Source organism: Dipodomys ordii, unplaced genomic scaffold (assembly GCF_000151885.1).
Source record: "Dipodomys ordii isolate 6190 unplaced genomic scaffold, Dord_2.0 Scaffold1, whole genome shotgun sequence".
NCBI classification, from domain to species: domain Eukaryota; kingdom Metazoa; phylum Chordata; class Mammalia; order Rodentia; family Heteromyidae; genus Dipodomys; species Dipodomys ordii.
In genome coordinates, this window is record NW_012267217.1 from 24,097,326 (window position 1) to 24,110,679 (window position 13,354).

The following is a 13,354-nucleotide window of genomic DNA, read 5'->3' on the forward strand; positions in this document are numbered from 1 at the left end:
CCCCCCGCGCGGCGGCCCGGCCGCGCACTCACTCACCTTGCCCTCCACCTCCAGGCACAGCCCGCCCGCGATCTCCCGGATCTTGTAGATGTCGGAGAACAGCTCATCGTCTGGTCGGGAGCAAACAGCACCGGGAGTCGTCTGTCACTCAGGGCCGGCGCCAGAGGCCCGGGGCCGGCCCCGCCGTTTCTCGCGCCGGAGAGGCGCTCACGGCGCACGGCCTGGCCCCTGGCACCGGAGACCCGGGCGCCCCTTCTCCCAGGCACCGACTCCCCCTCCCTGTCCCCCGGAAAAGGCCGTCGCCCGGCGTGCCCGGCGTCTCCCGCCCGACCCCGCGTTCCCGGCCCAGCCCGGCGGCGGAGTCCGCCCGCCCGGCCCCCGCCCGCAGCCCAGTCCCGCATGTACTAGTAATAGGCATGGTAGAGCAATCACGACTCACGGCTGATGAGGTCCCGGTAGATGATCATGATGGCGGCTAGAGGGAGACGGCGGCGCTGGCTTCAGCGGGAGCTCGGAGCGAGCGCGGAGCAGCCGGAGCGGCGCTGGGGGGGAGGGGGGAGCGGGCGGAAGAGACCGGCGAGGCTGCTGCTCCACCTCATATAGAGGGCACGTCCCTGACGTCACCGCCCGCGGCGCCTCCGGAAACGCCGTGAGCGGTGACGTGGCACGTAGAGTCACGTGGGGGCGTGGCCACGGCGCGTGGGGCTGCGGCGGGGGGGGGAAACGGAGAGGACGGAGCATCCGGGAACTTGGTCCCGAGACTGAAAAGTGCATCTCCACTGCGCTGGGCGGCTGGGCCGGGGAGGGGGATTAGGGTGGGGGTGGGAGGGAGGGCGGGGGAGGAGACCGGTTTATTAGGGACTGCCCGTCGGGGTGGGGCTTAGATGCAATCTCGTCAGCTTCCCGCCCCACCCCAATTCACACCCTTTTCCGGGATCCGGAACCCCAGCTTGGGGGTGGGGGGGGGTGGCTGCATTTGACCCTCGAGGCCTGAGGGAGGCGCTGGGCTGGGCCCGGGTCCGGGCTAGGCCCGTGGGGACCTCTGGCCCCGGCCTCCGACCTTCCGCCCCGGGCCGCTGCACCTGCTCGGGCCTCCAGCTGGCCCCGGGGGGTAATCGAGGCCGGTTCTGGGGACCGGGACGGGGTGGAAGGACGCAGAATCGCTGTGTTCTCACAGCTTGGTCCCCTGTGGACATCCGGTGCGCGGTGGCAGACAGACGAAGGGCTCGCCAGCTGTTCTGTCAGGAACTCTGCCCTTTGTTTGCAAAAAGGGCTATGCTGTCAATTTGGGATAAAGTCGAAATTTTATCCGAGATGCTGGAGGATGGGTTAACCGAACTAAAGAGCTTTTCTCCTGCCCTCTTGTTACCCTGAAGGACTTGAGACCTAACTTTGGACTTGATTCCCCACACCAACCCCCACCCCTGCCCAATCCACACTTCTTTTTTTTCTTTTAAGTTTAAAGCAAAGATGATCCGACGGCGTTTTCTATTCCAAATATTTTTGTGCTCTTCTGTATCTCTAGCACTGGCTTTCAGTCCCATCTGTGAACAGCAAATGAAGTCCTGCATTCTTGTAAGTCCTGGAAACAGGTAATTATACACTGACAGTGTTTTATAAATCAGAGTAAGTAAAGAAAGTCTTGTGTCAGATCAGGGCTGTGTTGGCCCAGTAGCCTCCTCAATACTGGGATGATGGTCAAAATGAGATCTTGGGAAGATGTAGTGCTCTGAGGCTTTCTGAACACCCCAGAAAAGACAGAATAATTACGAGGAAGTCAAAAAAGAAAAAAAAAAAGTAAAGGGAATTTGAAAATAGACAGGTGACAGATTGAAGGATCTCTAGAACCTCTTAATCATTTCTAAGGTAAGTAAAAACAACACATTCTTGTAATTTTAACGTCCAGATTATTTTTTTAAATATTCCCCTTCCTTGGGGGGGGGCGCGGAGGAGGGGGAGGATGGGAAGGGGAAACAAAGGAGGAGGCTACAATGCTTGATAAAAAATGTACTCATTACCTTGCCCATGTAATTGTAACCCCTCTGTACAGTATTTTCACAATAAAAATTAAAAAAAAAATATTCCCCTTCGGTTTTACAGAATCTTCATTCTCTTTTTTCCCTCCCCTACAGTTTTATGTGAAAATAAAAGCTATTTTTCCTTGAGTTATATAATGATAGCCTTGGAGGAAAAAAAAAGTGCTGAAGTGTCCAAGAGTTCAGGACCTGAAATCTGGGCTTTCTCTGTCACTAGTCCTGTGACCTTGGGACAAGTAACCTCTCTAAGCTTCAGTGTGTGAGAATTAAATGAGATTGATGTCATCTAGGAATACAGATTCACTTTTTCTGTCCATTAAAGAGTTTAAAGGGAGTTGGGAATATGGCTTAGTGGTAGAGTGCTCGCCTACTCTGCATGAAGTCCTGGGTTCGATTCCTCAGTACCACATAACCAGAAAGAGCCAGAAGTGGCTCTGTGGCTCAAGTGGTACTATGCTAGCCTTGAGCAAAAGAAGCCCAGGCCCTGAGCTCAAGCCCCAGGGCTGGCAAAAAAAATAAATAAGGAATTTAGAGGCTGGGTACTGGTGGCTCACACCAGTAATCCTATCTACTGAGGGAGGCTGAGATCTGAGAATAGCAGTTCAAAGCCAGTCCGGGGCAGGAAGACTCTTCTCTGCAATAAACTACTCAGAAAAAGCTTGAAGTGGGGCACTGTGACTCACTGGTAGAGCGCTAGCCCTGAGCACAAAGAGCTCAGGGACAGCACCCAGGACCAGGGCTCAAGCCCTAGGACTGGCAAAAAAAAAAAAAAAAAAGCCAATTAACCAGGAGAAAGCTGGAATTGGAGGTGTGGCAAGTGATACAGCACCAGTCAGGATCAGAAAAAGTTGAGCAAGAGGCCTGGAGTTCAAGCTCCAGTACAAATAAATAGGTAAATAAGTGATCAGTAAATGTTGGTAGTGTTTGTATATATTGAAAGGTTAAAGTTTGAGGCAGTGACCACCACGTGTTGCTTGTTTCTGTCTAGCAAAGCAACACGTGGTGGTAATCAAAACACCTGGTTGATTGTGTGCCTATATAAGACCTGCAAATCCTTAGCTCAGGGCTCTCCTCCTAGGCTCCGCTGTGTCATGTAGGACAAGGCCCGAGCTGTAGAGTCTGACTCTCGGTGGTCTTCTTGCGGAGGGTCCTGCAACCATGGCATAACATATATAATTGTTCCCAAGTTTTATAATTCTTCACAATAGTCTGGAAATGATTAATTTTTTTTTTTTTTGGTTGGTTGTGAAGCATGTACTCAGAGCCTGGGCACTGAGCTTTTGTTTTTCAAGGCTAACACTCTACCACTTGAGCCACAGTGCCTTTTCCTGCTTTTTTTTATGTGGTACTGAGAAATCAAACCATGGGGCTTCATACATGCTAGGCGAGCACTCTACCAGTAAGCCAAATTCCCAGCCCTGATGAATTCTTATGCTATTTGGAGACTTTGTTGATACATGTTCACTACGGATTTTTTTTTTTTGGGGGGGTCAGTTGTGGGGCTTGAACTCTGGTGCTGTTTCTGAGCTCATCAGCTCTAGGGTAGCACTTCTACCACTTGAACCACAGCACCACTTCTGGTTTTCTGGTGGTTAATTGGAGATAAGAGTCTCATGGACAGACATTCCTGCCCAGACTGGCTTTGAACAGAAATCCTCAGATCTCAGTCTCCAGAGTTGCTAGGATTACAGGTGTGAGCCACCGGAGCCGGCCCTAAGGATATTCTATTAATCATAAACTCTAATCTATCAGATCACTGAAAGGATTCAGTTGCATCCTGAAGAGATTTCAGTCTCAAGTCCCTATCTGATGGCAATTCAGTGACTGCATGCTCTAAAAAAAGTTTCAGGACCATTTCTTGTGAATTTTAGGATATTTTAACATCTTTTGGTCTAGAAAATACCTACTTAAAAATCAAGAATAAACTGGTTGGGGTGTGGTTAATAATGAATGGCAAACTGCTACTTACCAAATGACAAAGACTTGGATTTTATTTAAGTCAAGTAACTTCTATTTTGGTATGTTATAATCTTTTTTTTTTCTTTTCTTTCTTTTCTTTTTTTTTTGCTGGTCATGGGTCCCTGAACTCTGGGCCTGGGTGCTGTCCCTCAGCTCTTCAGCTCAGGCTAGTGCTCCACCACTTGAGTTACAGCACCACTGCCAACATTTTCTGCTTATGTGGTGCTAAGAAATGGAACCCAGAGCCTCATGCATGCAAGGCAAGCACTCTACCACTGAGCCACTTTCCCAGCCCCGTTATACTCTTTTGTTGTTGTTGTTGGTCATGGGGCTTGAGCTCTGGGCCTGATAATCTTTTTTTATATCACTTCCTTGCAATGACTTTTGTTTGTTTTTCGAATATGGTCTTGATACAAAGCTTAAGTAATCCTCTTGTCTTAGCTAAGAGCTTTGATTACAGGCATGTAATTAAATCATGCCTACTTCAAGAATACCATTGATTTATGATGGCAAACTTCTAGCTGAGGAGCTGTATTATAGAAAGCCAAGAATGGTTTGGTTAATAATTAGGTAGAGGGATTTGGGATGCATATATGAATTGGACAGAAGGGAGTCAGAAATGAGCCAACCAAACTGGACTACTTCTAGTATATATGTCTGAACCCATTCATTAACATGATTCAATTTTTTTTTTTTTGGGTTGGTTGTGGGGCCTGAACTCTGGGCCTGGGCACTGTCCCTCAGCTCTTCAGCTCAAGGTTAGTGCTCTACCACTTGAGCCACAGCACCACTTCTGGCTTTTTCTGCTTTATATGGTGCTGAGGAATGGAACCCAGGGCCTCATGCATGCGAGGCAAGCACTCTACCACTGAGCCACCTTCCCAGCCCCATCAATTCTTTTTATTTGTGTTCCAGTGCTCAAACTTGAACTCTCGGCACTGTCTCTAAGCTTTTTGCCCAAGGCAATGGTGCAACACCTCTATTTCCAGCTTTTTGGAGATAAGTCTCTTGGATTTGTCTGCCCAAGCTGGCTTTGAAATGCATTCCTCTGATTTCAGCCTCCTAGCTCCTCAGCTCAAATTACAGGCCTGAGCCACCAAGGCCTGGTTGAATTTTAGAATATTAAAGGAAATTGGAATTTTGAAATGATGAGCCAGGAAATGAGTTTTATGATGAGGAGAAATTCTAAGGAGAAAGTTACAGAGCAATATGCAAATATGTATCTTTTCTTAAAAGGAATGTGGATATTATTAAACTTAGGTTCTAATGTGAGTTTGTCAATTTTATTTTGTCAACAAAGCTCATCAGATGAGCAACCACATTATATGCAGATATAATTTCTAAATAATAGGCTAACTTTAAACTGAATACATTTCATTACATGAAAATTTACTATATTGTCATTTTTCTTGATTTTGCTCTTTTTTTCTCCATCTTTTTATTGGTGTGTTTGGGTTTCTTACATATTTACACCCAGCACAGGTAGGAAGACTGATTTCCAAAAGGACATGAGAAGGATCCATTATATAGAATTTCAGCTTCCCATCAGGGCCTTTAGATGAATAAATGCTTGAATACAGCTGGATGCTTTTAAATTCTTCAGAATTAAGGATTTTTAAAACAAACAACTTCTTTTTTTTTTTTTTTTTGGTTAGTTCTGGGACTTGAACTCTGGGCCTGACCGCTGTCCCTCAGCTCTTCAGCTCAAGGAGAGCACTTTACCACTTGAACCACAGTGCCACTTCCACAAACAACTCTTATATTAAGATTATAAGCAAGCCAAATGTTATTAGTTTAAACCTGTAATCCTACTCAGTTCCCTGAGATTTGAGGATCACAGCTTAAAACCAGCCCTGGGCAGGAAAGTCTTGAGTAAGGTGCTTATGGCTTACACTTGTAATCCTAGCTGCCTAGAGGCTGAGATGTGAGGATTGAAGCCAGCCCAGGCAGAAAAAGTCTGTAAGACTCTTATAAACTACTCAGAAAAAGTCAGAGGTGGCACTTTGGTTCAAGTGGTAGAGGACTAGCTTTGAGCACAAAGAGGCTCAGGGACAGGGCCAAGGCACTTAGTTCAAGCCCCAGGACTGGAAAACAAAACAAAACTGTGAGACTCTTATCTCCATTTAATCACCAAAAAGCTGGAAATGGAACTGTGGCTCCAGTGGTAGACTGCTAGCTTTGAATGAAAAGCTAAGGGACAGTGCCCAAGGCCCTGAGTTCAACCCCCAGGACCAAATGTGTGTGTGTGTGTGTGTGTGTGTGTATATATAGAGAGAGAGAGAGTTATGCACAAACTAAGGAATTATATGTAATCTATATTATAGATTTTATATTACCCTAGTCTTTGTTTTTGGCTGAATTGACCATTTATTGGTCATTTATTGAACATATTACTACTAGGGCTAGTGACTAGTAAAACTTGGCTCTCCTAGCTGTGCATTAGAATCTCCTGGGGAACTGAAAAGAATCTAATATCCAGGCTTCAGGACAGATTAATAAAAAATCTCTCTAGGAGTGGGCTGCAGGAGTTAGAGGTGTATCTGTGTGTGTGTCTGTCTGTCTGTGTTTGTGTTTTCTGGTCCTGGGGCTTGAACTCAGGGCCTGAACATTGTCCCGAAGCTCTTTTTGCTCAAGAGTAGCCCTCTACCACTTGAGCCACGGTAGTTTATTAGAGAAAAAATTCTCACAGACTTTTCTGCCTGGGCTGGCTTTGAACCTTGATCCTCAGATCTCAGCCTCCTGAGTAGTGAGGATTATAGGAGTGAGCCACCAGCACCTGGCTTAAGTTTTCTTCAAAATAGCTGAGGGAAACAATTTGATACCCTTTTAAAAGTACAAGTCACAGATAAAAGAAGCCCAAAAGAAAAATCTTCCAAATCATTATCTGATCTGCTATGTGTGGGCTAATAGAAGAATGAGCGTCCTGATCCCCTCTGAACAGGAAAATTGTTTAATAGCCAAGTTTGGGAGTGTGAGCCAGCTGTGCAAGGGTGAACAGTGAAAAATTGCTCAGACACCTCACCACTTTTCTGTCCCTCTAAAGAAGCTACTAACTATAGAAATAAAAGTCACAGGGCTGGGAAGGTGGCTCAGTGGTAGAGCACTTGCCTTGCATGCATGAGGCCCTGGGTTCGATTCCTCAGCACCACATAAGCAAAAAGAAAAAGGCTGGAAGTGGTGCTGTGGCTCAAGTGGTAGAGCACTAGCCTTGAGCTGAAGAGCTGAGGGACAGTGCCCAGGCCCAGAGTTCAGGCCCCATGACCGGACCCAAAAAAAAAAAAAAAAAAAGGATGGTTCACACTGGGTGCTTGGGTCTTTAATCTGCAGGATCACTATATGAAACTATGTGCAATCCAATTCTGTCCTAGATTCTCTAAGTAGCCTCTGATTGTAAGCACAAGGGTCGTCATAAGAGGGAGGCAGGCAGAGAAAGATTTAACTACAGAAGAGGCCAAAGGCAGCAAGTACAGAGTGATGCCACTCAACGATGGATGGAGGAAGCACAAGCCAAGGCTAAGAGCATCACCAGAAGTTGAAAACAAACACAAACAAAAGCCAGCAAGGAGAGGAATCTTCCTCAGAACTTCCAGAAGGAACGAGGCTTCCCAGCACTTTGATTGTGGCTTACTGAGACAGTTCTAGAGAAGAGAGTCTACAGAAGAGAGTCACTTTCTTTTTTTTTAACTTTTTTTTTTTCAACTTTTTTTTTTTTGGTCATGGGGAACTCTGGGCCTGGGCGCTGTCCCTCAGCTCTTCAGCTCAAGGCTAGCGCTCTACCATTTGAGCCATAGCGTCACTTCCGGCTTTTTTTCTTTTTGCTTATGTGGTGCTGAGGACTCGAACCCAGGGCCTCATGCATGCAAGGCAAGCACTCTACCACTGAGCCACCTTTCCAGCCCAGTAGCAAGTTTCTTAGCTGTGGCACTGAACTCTGGTTTCTGTTCTTACCTTTCAATGACATTTTATATGATCAGCCGCACATAGGCATTGTGCTTTTGTAGTTTTCTCCTAAGAGTGTCCTCCTTTGGTCTGACTGTGTGTGAATGTCTAGAGTCCTGTGTAATTTCCCATGTCCCAGAGTATTTTAGATCTAGTTAAATCTAGTTTCCATGTACCACTTGTCCCTCTGAGCTTGGCTTACCTCATTTAACATGATTTGTTCTAGGTCCATGTCTCTCCCTGAGAAGTACATAATATTATTTTATTCTTTCTAATAGCTGTGTAAAATTCCATTGTGTATAGGAACCAAATTTTTTGGGTCCATTCATCTATTGTAGGGAATCTGGACTGTTTCCACAACTTGACTATGTGAATAGTGCAGCTTGTGAGGTTCTGGGAAGCTGCCGGGTAGTGCTATGGCTGGGTCATAGGGAAGATCTACGTTTAATTTTTTTTTTTTTTGGTTCAGTCGTGGGGCCTGAACTCTGGGCCTGGGCACTGTCCCCCAGCTCTTCAGCTCAAGGCTAGCGCTCTACCACTTGAGCCACAGCGCCACTTCCGGCTTTTTTCTTTTTTCTTATGTGGTGCTGAGGAATCGAACCCAGGGCCTCAGGCATGCAAGGCAAGCTCTCTACCACTGAGCCATCTTCCCAGCCCCCTACGTTTAATTTTTTGAGGAGCCTCCAGATCACTGTCCAGAGTGGTTGTACCAACAGTGCGATAGGGGGCCTTTTCCCCACATCCCTGCCAAAATGTGCTGTTGTTTTAATTCATATTGTTGACCCATTTCATTGGGGTGAGATGGAATCTCAAGAGTTGTTTTGATTTGCATTTCCTTTATGGCCAGGGATAATGAGTATTTCCTCATATGTTTCTTTACTTCTTCTTCTTTTTTTTTTTTTGGGTCCGGTCGTGGGGCCTGAACTCTGGGCCTGGGTGCTGTCCCTCAGCTCTTCAGTTCAAAGCTAACGCTCTACCACTTGAGCCATAGCGCCACTTCCGGCTTTTTTCTTTTTGCTTATGTGGTGCTGGGGAATCGAACCCAGGGCCTCAGGCATGCAAGGCAAGTGCTCTACCACTGAGCCATCTTCCCAGCCCCCTTTACTACTTCTGAGAAGTCTCTCCTTAACTCCTTTGTCCATTAAGTGATTGGTTTATTAGCTATGGGAGGAGTTATTTTTTTGAGTTCCTTGTATATATTTGGATATTAGGCCTTTGTCAGATGTATTGTGTAGCTATATTCTTAACAATGAGAGCTGACTAGTTCACCAGTCAGAAAAACTGGGCCCTAGCTAAAGTTAATTTTAAAGTATCTAACAGAGGTCATGCACAAGCAAAGTCCTGTTAGTCCATCAAAACTACAAAATCCTTCTTGAGGTAGTTTAGCGTGGCATGATGTTTGTTTGGTTGATGGCAAATCTTGAAAGTCATCTAATCTCATCTTATTTCCTGTAAGTCCTTGGAAAATATATTTTTGTTTTGTTTTTTGTTTTTGGATCCGGTCCTGGGGCCTGAACTCTGGGCTTGGACGCTGTCCCTCAGCTCTTCAGCTCAAGGCTAGCATTCTACCACTTGAGCCACAGCGCCAATTCTGGCTTTTTTTCTTTTTGCTTATGTGGTGCTAAGGAATCAAACCCAGGGCCTCATGCATGCAAGGCAAGCGCTCTACCACTGAGCCACCTTCCCAGCCCTGGAAAATATATTTTTAAATAGACTCTCAAATTCCTCTGCAGCTTTTGCACTTTATTGCCTTGTCAACTCTAACTGCTTAAGTCAAGGTCATCTCCCAATTAGTAGTACATCCTGATTCAGTTTATAGTATGAAATGGTTATTTGGCCTCAGGCCTTTTTCAGTTTGCAAGAATTCTCAACATGTTTTCTTCAGTCACCCAGAATGTATTCCCAGGGAACTTTAATTCTGCTTCATTGCCATTTCTGAGTCTTGCTGTTTTCTCTGGACAGTTGTGGGATTTTTCTGGAGATGAAAAGGCTTCCTGGAGGCTGGTGTTTATAGGTGCAGAGTAAGGCTGAGTGTGGAGGGAGTTGGGAGGAGGAAAATTATTTTGGGAAAATTCTAGCATCTTATGTGGGGGAGGTTCATGCATATAATCTTAGCTGCTCAGAAGGCCGAGATCAAAGGAGCTAGGTTTGAAGCCAGCCCAGTCAGAAAAGTCTGCAAGATACCATATCCAGTGAAGCAACGAATTGCTGGATGGAAACATGGCTCAAGTGGTAGAACACCAGCTGTGAATAAACAAGCCAAGCCAGAATTTGAGGTCCTAAGTTCAAGCAAGGTACCAACACCCCCCAAACAAAACAAAACCAGAAACAAAATTATAGCTTCTTGGTCAGACTGTATTTATTAATGCTAAAGGGAAGCATAAAAACATATTATCAACAGTAGGCCTAGATAAAAAGACACACAGTGTTGAATGTTACAAAAGATGTACTCATAGGTTGATGTCAATTAACTACAGAAATAATAGTATCAGCAAAAGCTTTTATGAAGTCAAATTCATTAACTAAAAATATACTTGGTCCTATGCACCTATCTATCATTCCTTGGTGATACTTTCCAGAGGATGGGAAATTTGAATTTGAATTAGCCTTGAAAACACAGGGAACAGAGATACCAAGTCCCAAGCCAGATTTGTTAAGACTGTGAGTAAATCACTTGAATGGTTTCTTCCAACCAAAAAGCTAAGACTTGGACCCTTTTAATAACTGAAGTGCAATTGTTCAGAGGACTGAACTCAGGGCCTCAAGTGCATGCTAGGCAAGCCCTCTACTTGAGCCATGTCCCCAAAAGGAGGACTATTTTCCCCCTAGTACTTGGATTGGAATTTAGGGCATGCTTCCAACAAAAGCTTTATTTGGGGGAATTAGGGTGTGTGTGTGTATGTGTGTGTGTGTGTGTGTGTTGGTATTGAGGCCTGAATTCAGGGCCTGAGTGCTGTCCTGTAGCTTTTTTGCACAAGGTAACAATCTACCACTTGAGTCACACCTTCACTTCCAGCTTTTAATGGGGGGGGGGTCAGTTGTGAGGCTTGAACTCTGGGCCTGGTAGCTGTCTCTGAGCTCTTTAGCTCAAGGCTAGCCCTCTATTACTTGAGCCACAGCACCACGTCTGGTTTTTTGGTGGTTTATTGGAGGTAAGAGTCTGCCTGGGCTGGCTTTGAACCGTGATCCTCAGATCTCAGCCTTCTGGGTAGCTAGAATTACAGGTGTGAGCCTGAACCTGTTACTTCCAGCTTTTTGATGGTCAGTTAGTGATAAGAATTTCTTGGAGAGGCTGGGAAGGTGGCTCAGTGGTAGAGCGCTTGCTTTGCAAGCATGAGGCCCTGGGTTTGATTCCTCAGCACCACATAAGCAGAAAAAGCTGGAAGTAGCACTGTGGCTCATGTGGTAGAATGCTAGCCTTGAGCTGAAGAACTGAGGGGCAGCACCCAGGCCCAGAGTTCAAGCTGCACAACCAATAATATATATAGATATATATAGATATATATATATATATCTCCCGAAGGGGCTGGGAATGTGGCTTAGTGATAGAGTGCTTGCCTACCATGCATGAAGCCCTGGGTTCAAATCCTCAGTACCATATAAATAGAAAAAGCTGCAAGTAGCACTGTGACTCAAGTGGTCAAGTGCTAGATGTGAGCAAAAGAAGCTCAGGGACAGTGCCTAGGCCCTGAATTCAAGCCCCAGTACTGGCAAAATAAAATAAAATAAAAATCTCATGGACTTTCTTCTCTGGCTGGCTCAGATCTTAGCCTCCTGAGTAGTTAGGATTACAAGTGTGAGACACCAGCACCCAGCTCAGAAGCTTAATTTTTAACAGTGCAGCTTTAAGCTCTCCAGGACGAAATGGGTTGATTTTACTTTTTTTTTTAAATTGGCAAGAAAAAGGTCTGGGACAAACCCAGGGTGCAGTATAAAAGCTGAGAGTAACGTGGGACCCGGTGCACCTCGGAACCCGCTCTACTCCTTTGCAGAACAATCAATCACAGGACCTGTGTTTGCACATCCTGGATTCTATGCGTGGAGCACCAGTGGGCCTTCTTATTAACACCAGGATCCCAAGAGCGCTAGGTCTTTCAGGGGTGGGAAAGCCATGTGAATAAACCTCATCCCACCTACCACTGGCCTGGTGGAATTCAGTTTCCTAAGACTCAATGGGAGCCCTCTTGGCTTTTGAGAAGGTTAATAGAGAGAGCCCGGAACAGCAAAATATTAACAAAATCCAACCTCCTAGAGGAAGAAGGGGACTTAGAGGTCACCCAGATTCACCATGGCACAGGATAATCCAGTTTTAGTGGCAGAGCAGACCTCTTCTCTACCATGCTTCCCCAGAGAATTTCCTTATGTCCTTTCTGGGGCTAGCTGTGTAAATAGCACTATTCAAACTCTTCCTGTTTTCTTGTTTGAAATATTTGTTATTTTTTTTTCCAGTCCTGACTTGAACTCAGGGCTTGGGCACTGTCTCTGAACTTCTTTTGCTCAAATCTAGCACCCAATCACTTGAGCCAGAGCCATTTCTGGCTTTTTCTGTTTATGTGCTACATCCTAGGTAAGTACTCTACCACTAAGCCGCATTCCCCGCTCTGAAATGTTTGTTCTGTGATTCATTTTAAGTGAAGTATTAATGGGTAAAGACAAGTAATAATGTTGACAGAGACAGGTTGTTTTTTTTTCATGGACATGTCTGAATCATGTTCCTCTGTGGCTCTCACAGAAAACCAAGGTTCTCAGCTCAATTTGGGCATTTTCAGAAAGGCTTTGTGAATTGTTGTTTACCTAACATTGCTTTAGCACTCATGCTAGGTATGATAAAGTGAGGGCTGGGAAAGCCATCTGTGCTTTTGAACACAACAGAAAGAGGACAATCAACACCCCATACACAGCAATCGTCAACTCTCCTGTAGCTTTTTTTGTTGGCTTATTTCACTTTATGAAGAAAAGAGGTGCCTTTTGGCAAATGGCTCTAGAGGTGGGAGGTGTGGGGGCTGCATCTGGTGATAGCCTTCTTTGGTGGCAGTCCAGAGGTGGCTCAGGCATCACAGGGCAAGGGCCATGTGTCTTCCTTGCTTCTGTCTTCCAGTGAACTCTGATGAAAGAAATCTTATTTGGGGAAGAGGTCATCCTGTTTATTCAGACGCTGTGGCAATGTATAACGGGCATTGGTTCTCTGAACTAGATCAATAAGCCCCAGTTGAGGTGTTATTGTTCACCTATAAGGGTAATTAGGTGAAAGGGGACAGTGGTGATGTGTGTCATAAGGATAAGGATGTCATAAGTCGTAAGGATGGCTCTGACTGCAGGATTTTCCCCAGGCTGTTAGAAAATCCAAATTCAAGGGGTCCTGGACATAGAGACTTAAAAAAAATCAGTTCAACCCCCTTTTCTAGTTCAAAGAATGAATC

At 45.5% G+C, this 13,354-nt stretch overlaps 1 protein-coding gene across 1 annotated transcript in view; it reads right to left on the reverse strand.

Annotated features, from left to right (window-relative positions):
* The window catches only part of Tpt1 (tumor protein, translationally-controlled 1), a 19,693-nt gene extending 19,049 nt beyond the window's left edge, over positions 1 to 644 (reverse strand). The window contains exons 1-2 of the mRNA XM_013009849.1: positions 440 to 644; positions 37 to 110 (exon numbers count right to left, since the gene is read on the reverse strand). Of these exons, the coding sequence (XP_012865303.1) occupies positions 37 to 110; positions 440 to 467 (102 nt within the window). The 5' untranslated portion in view covers positions 468 to 644. The remainder of the gene's footprint in view (positions 1 to 36; positions 111 to 439) is intronic.
* Between the last annotated feature and the right edge of the window lie 12,710 nt (positions 645 to 13,354).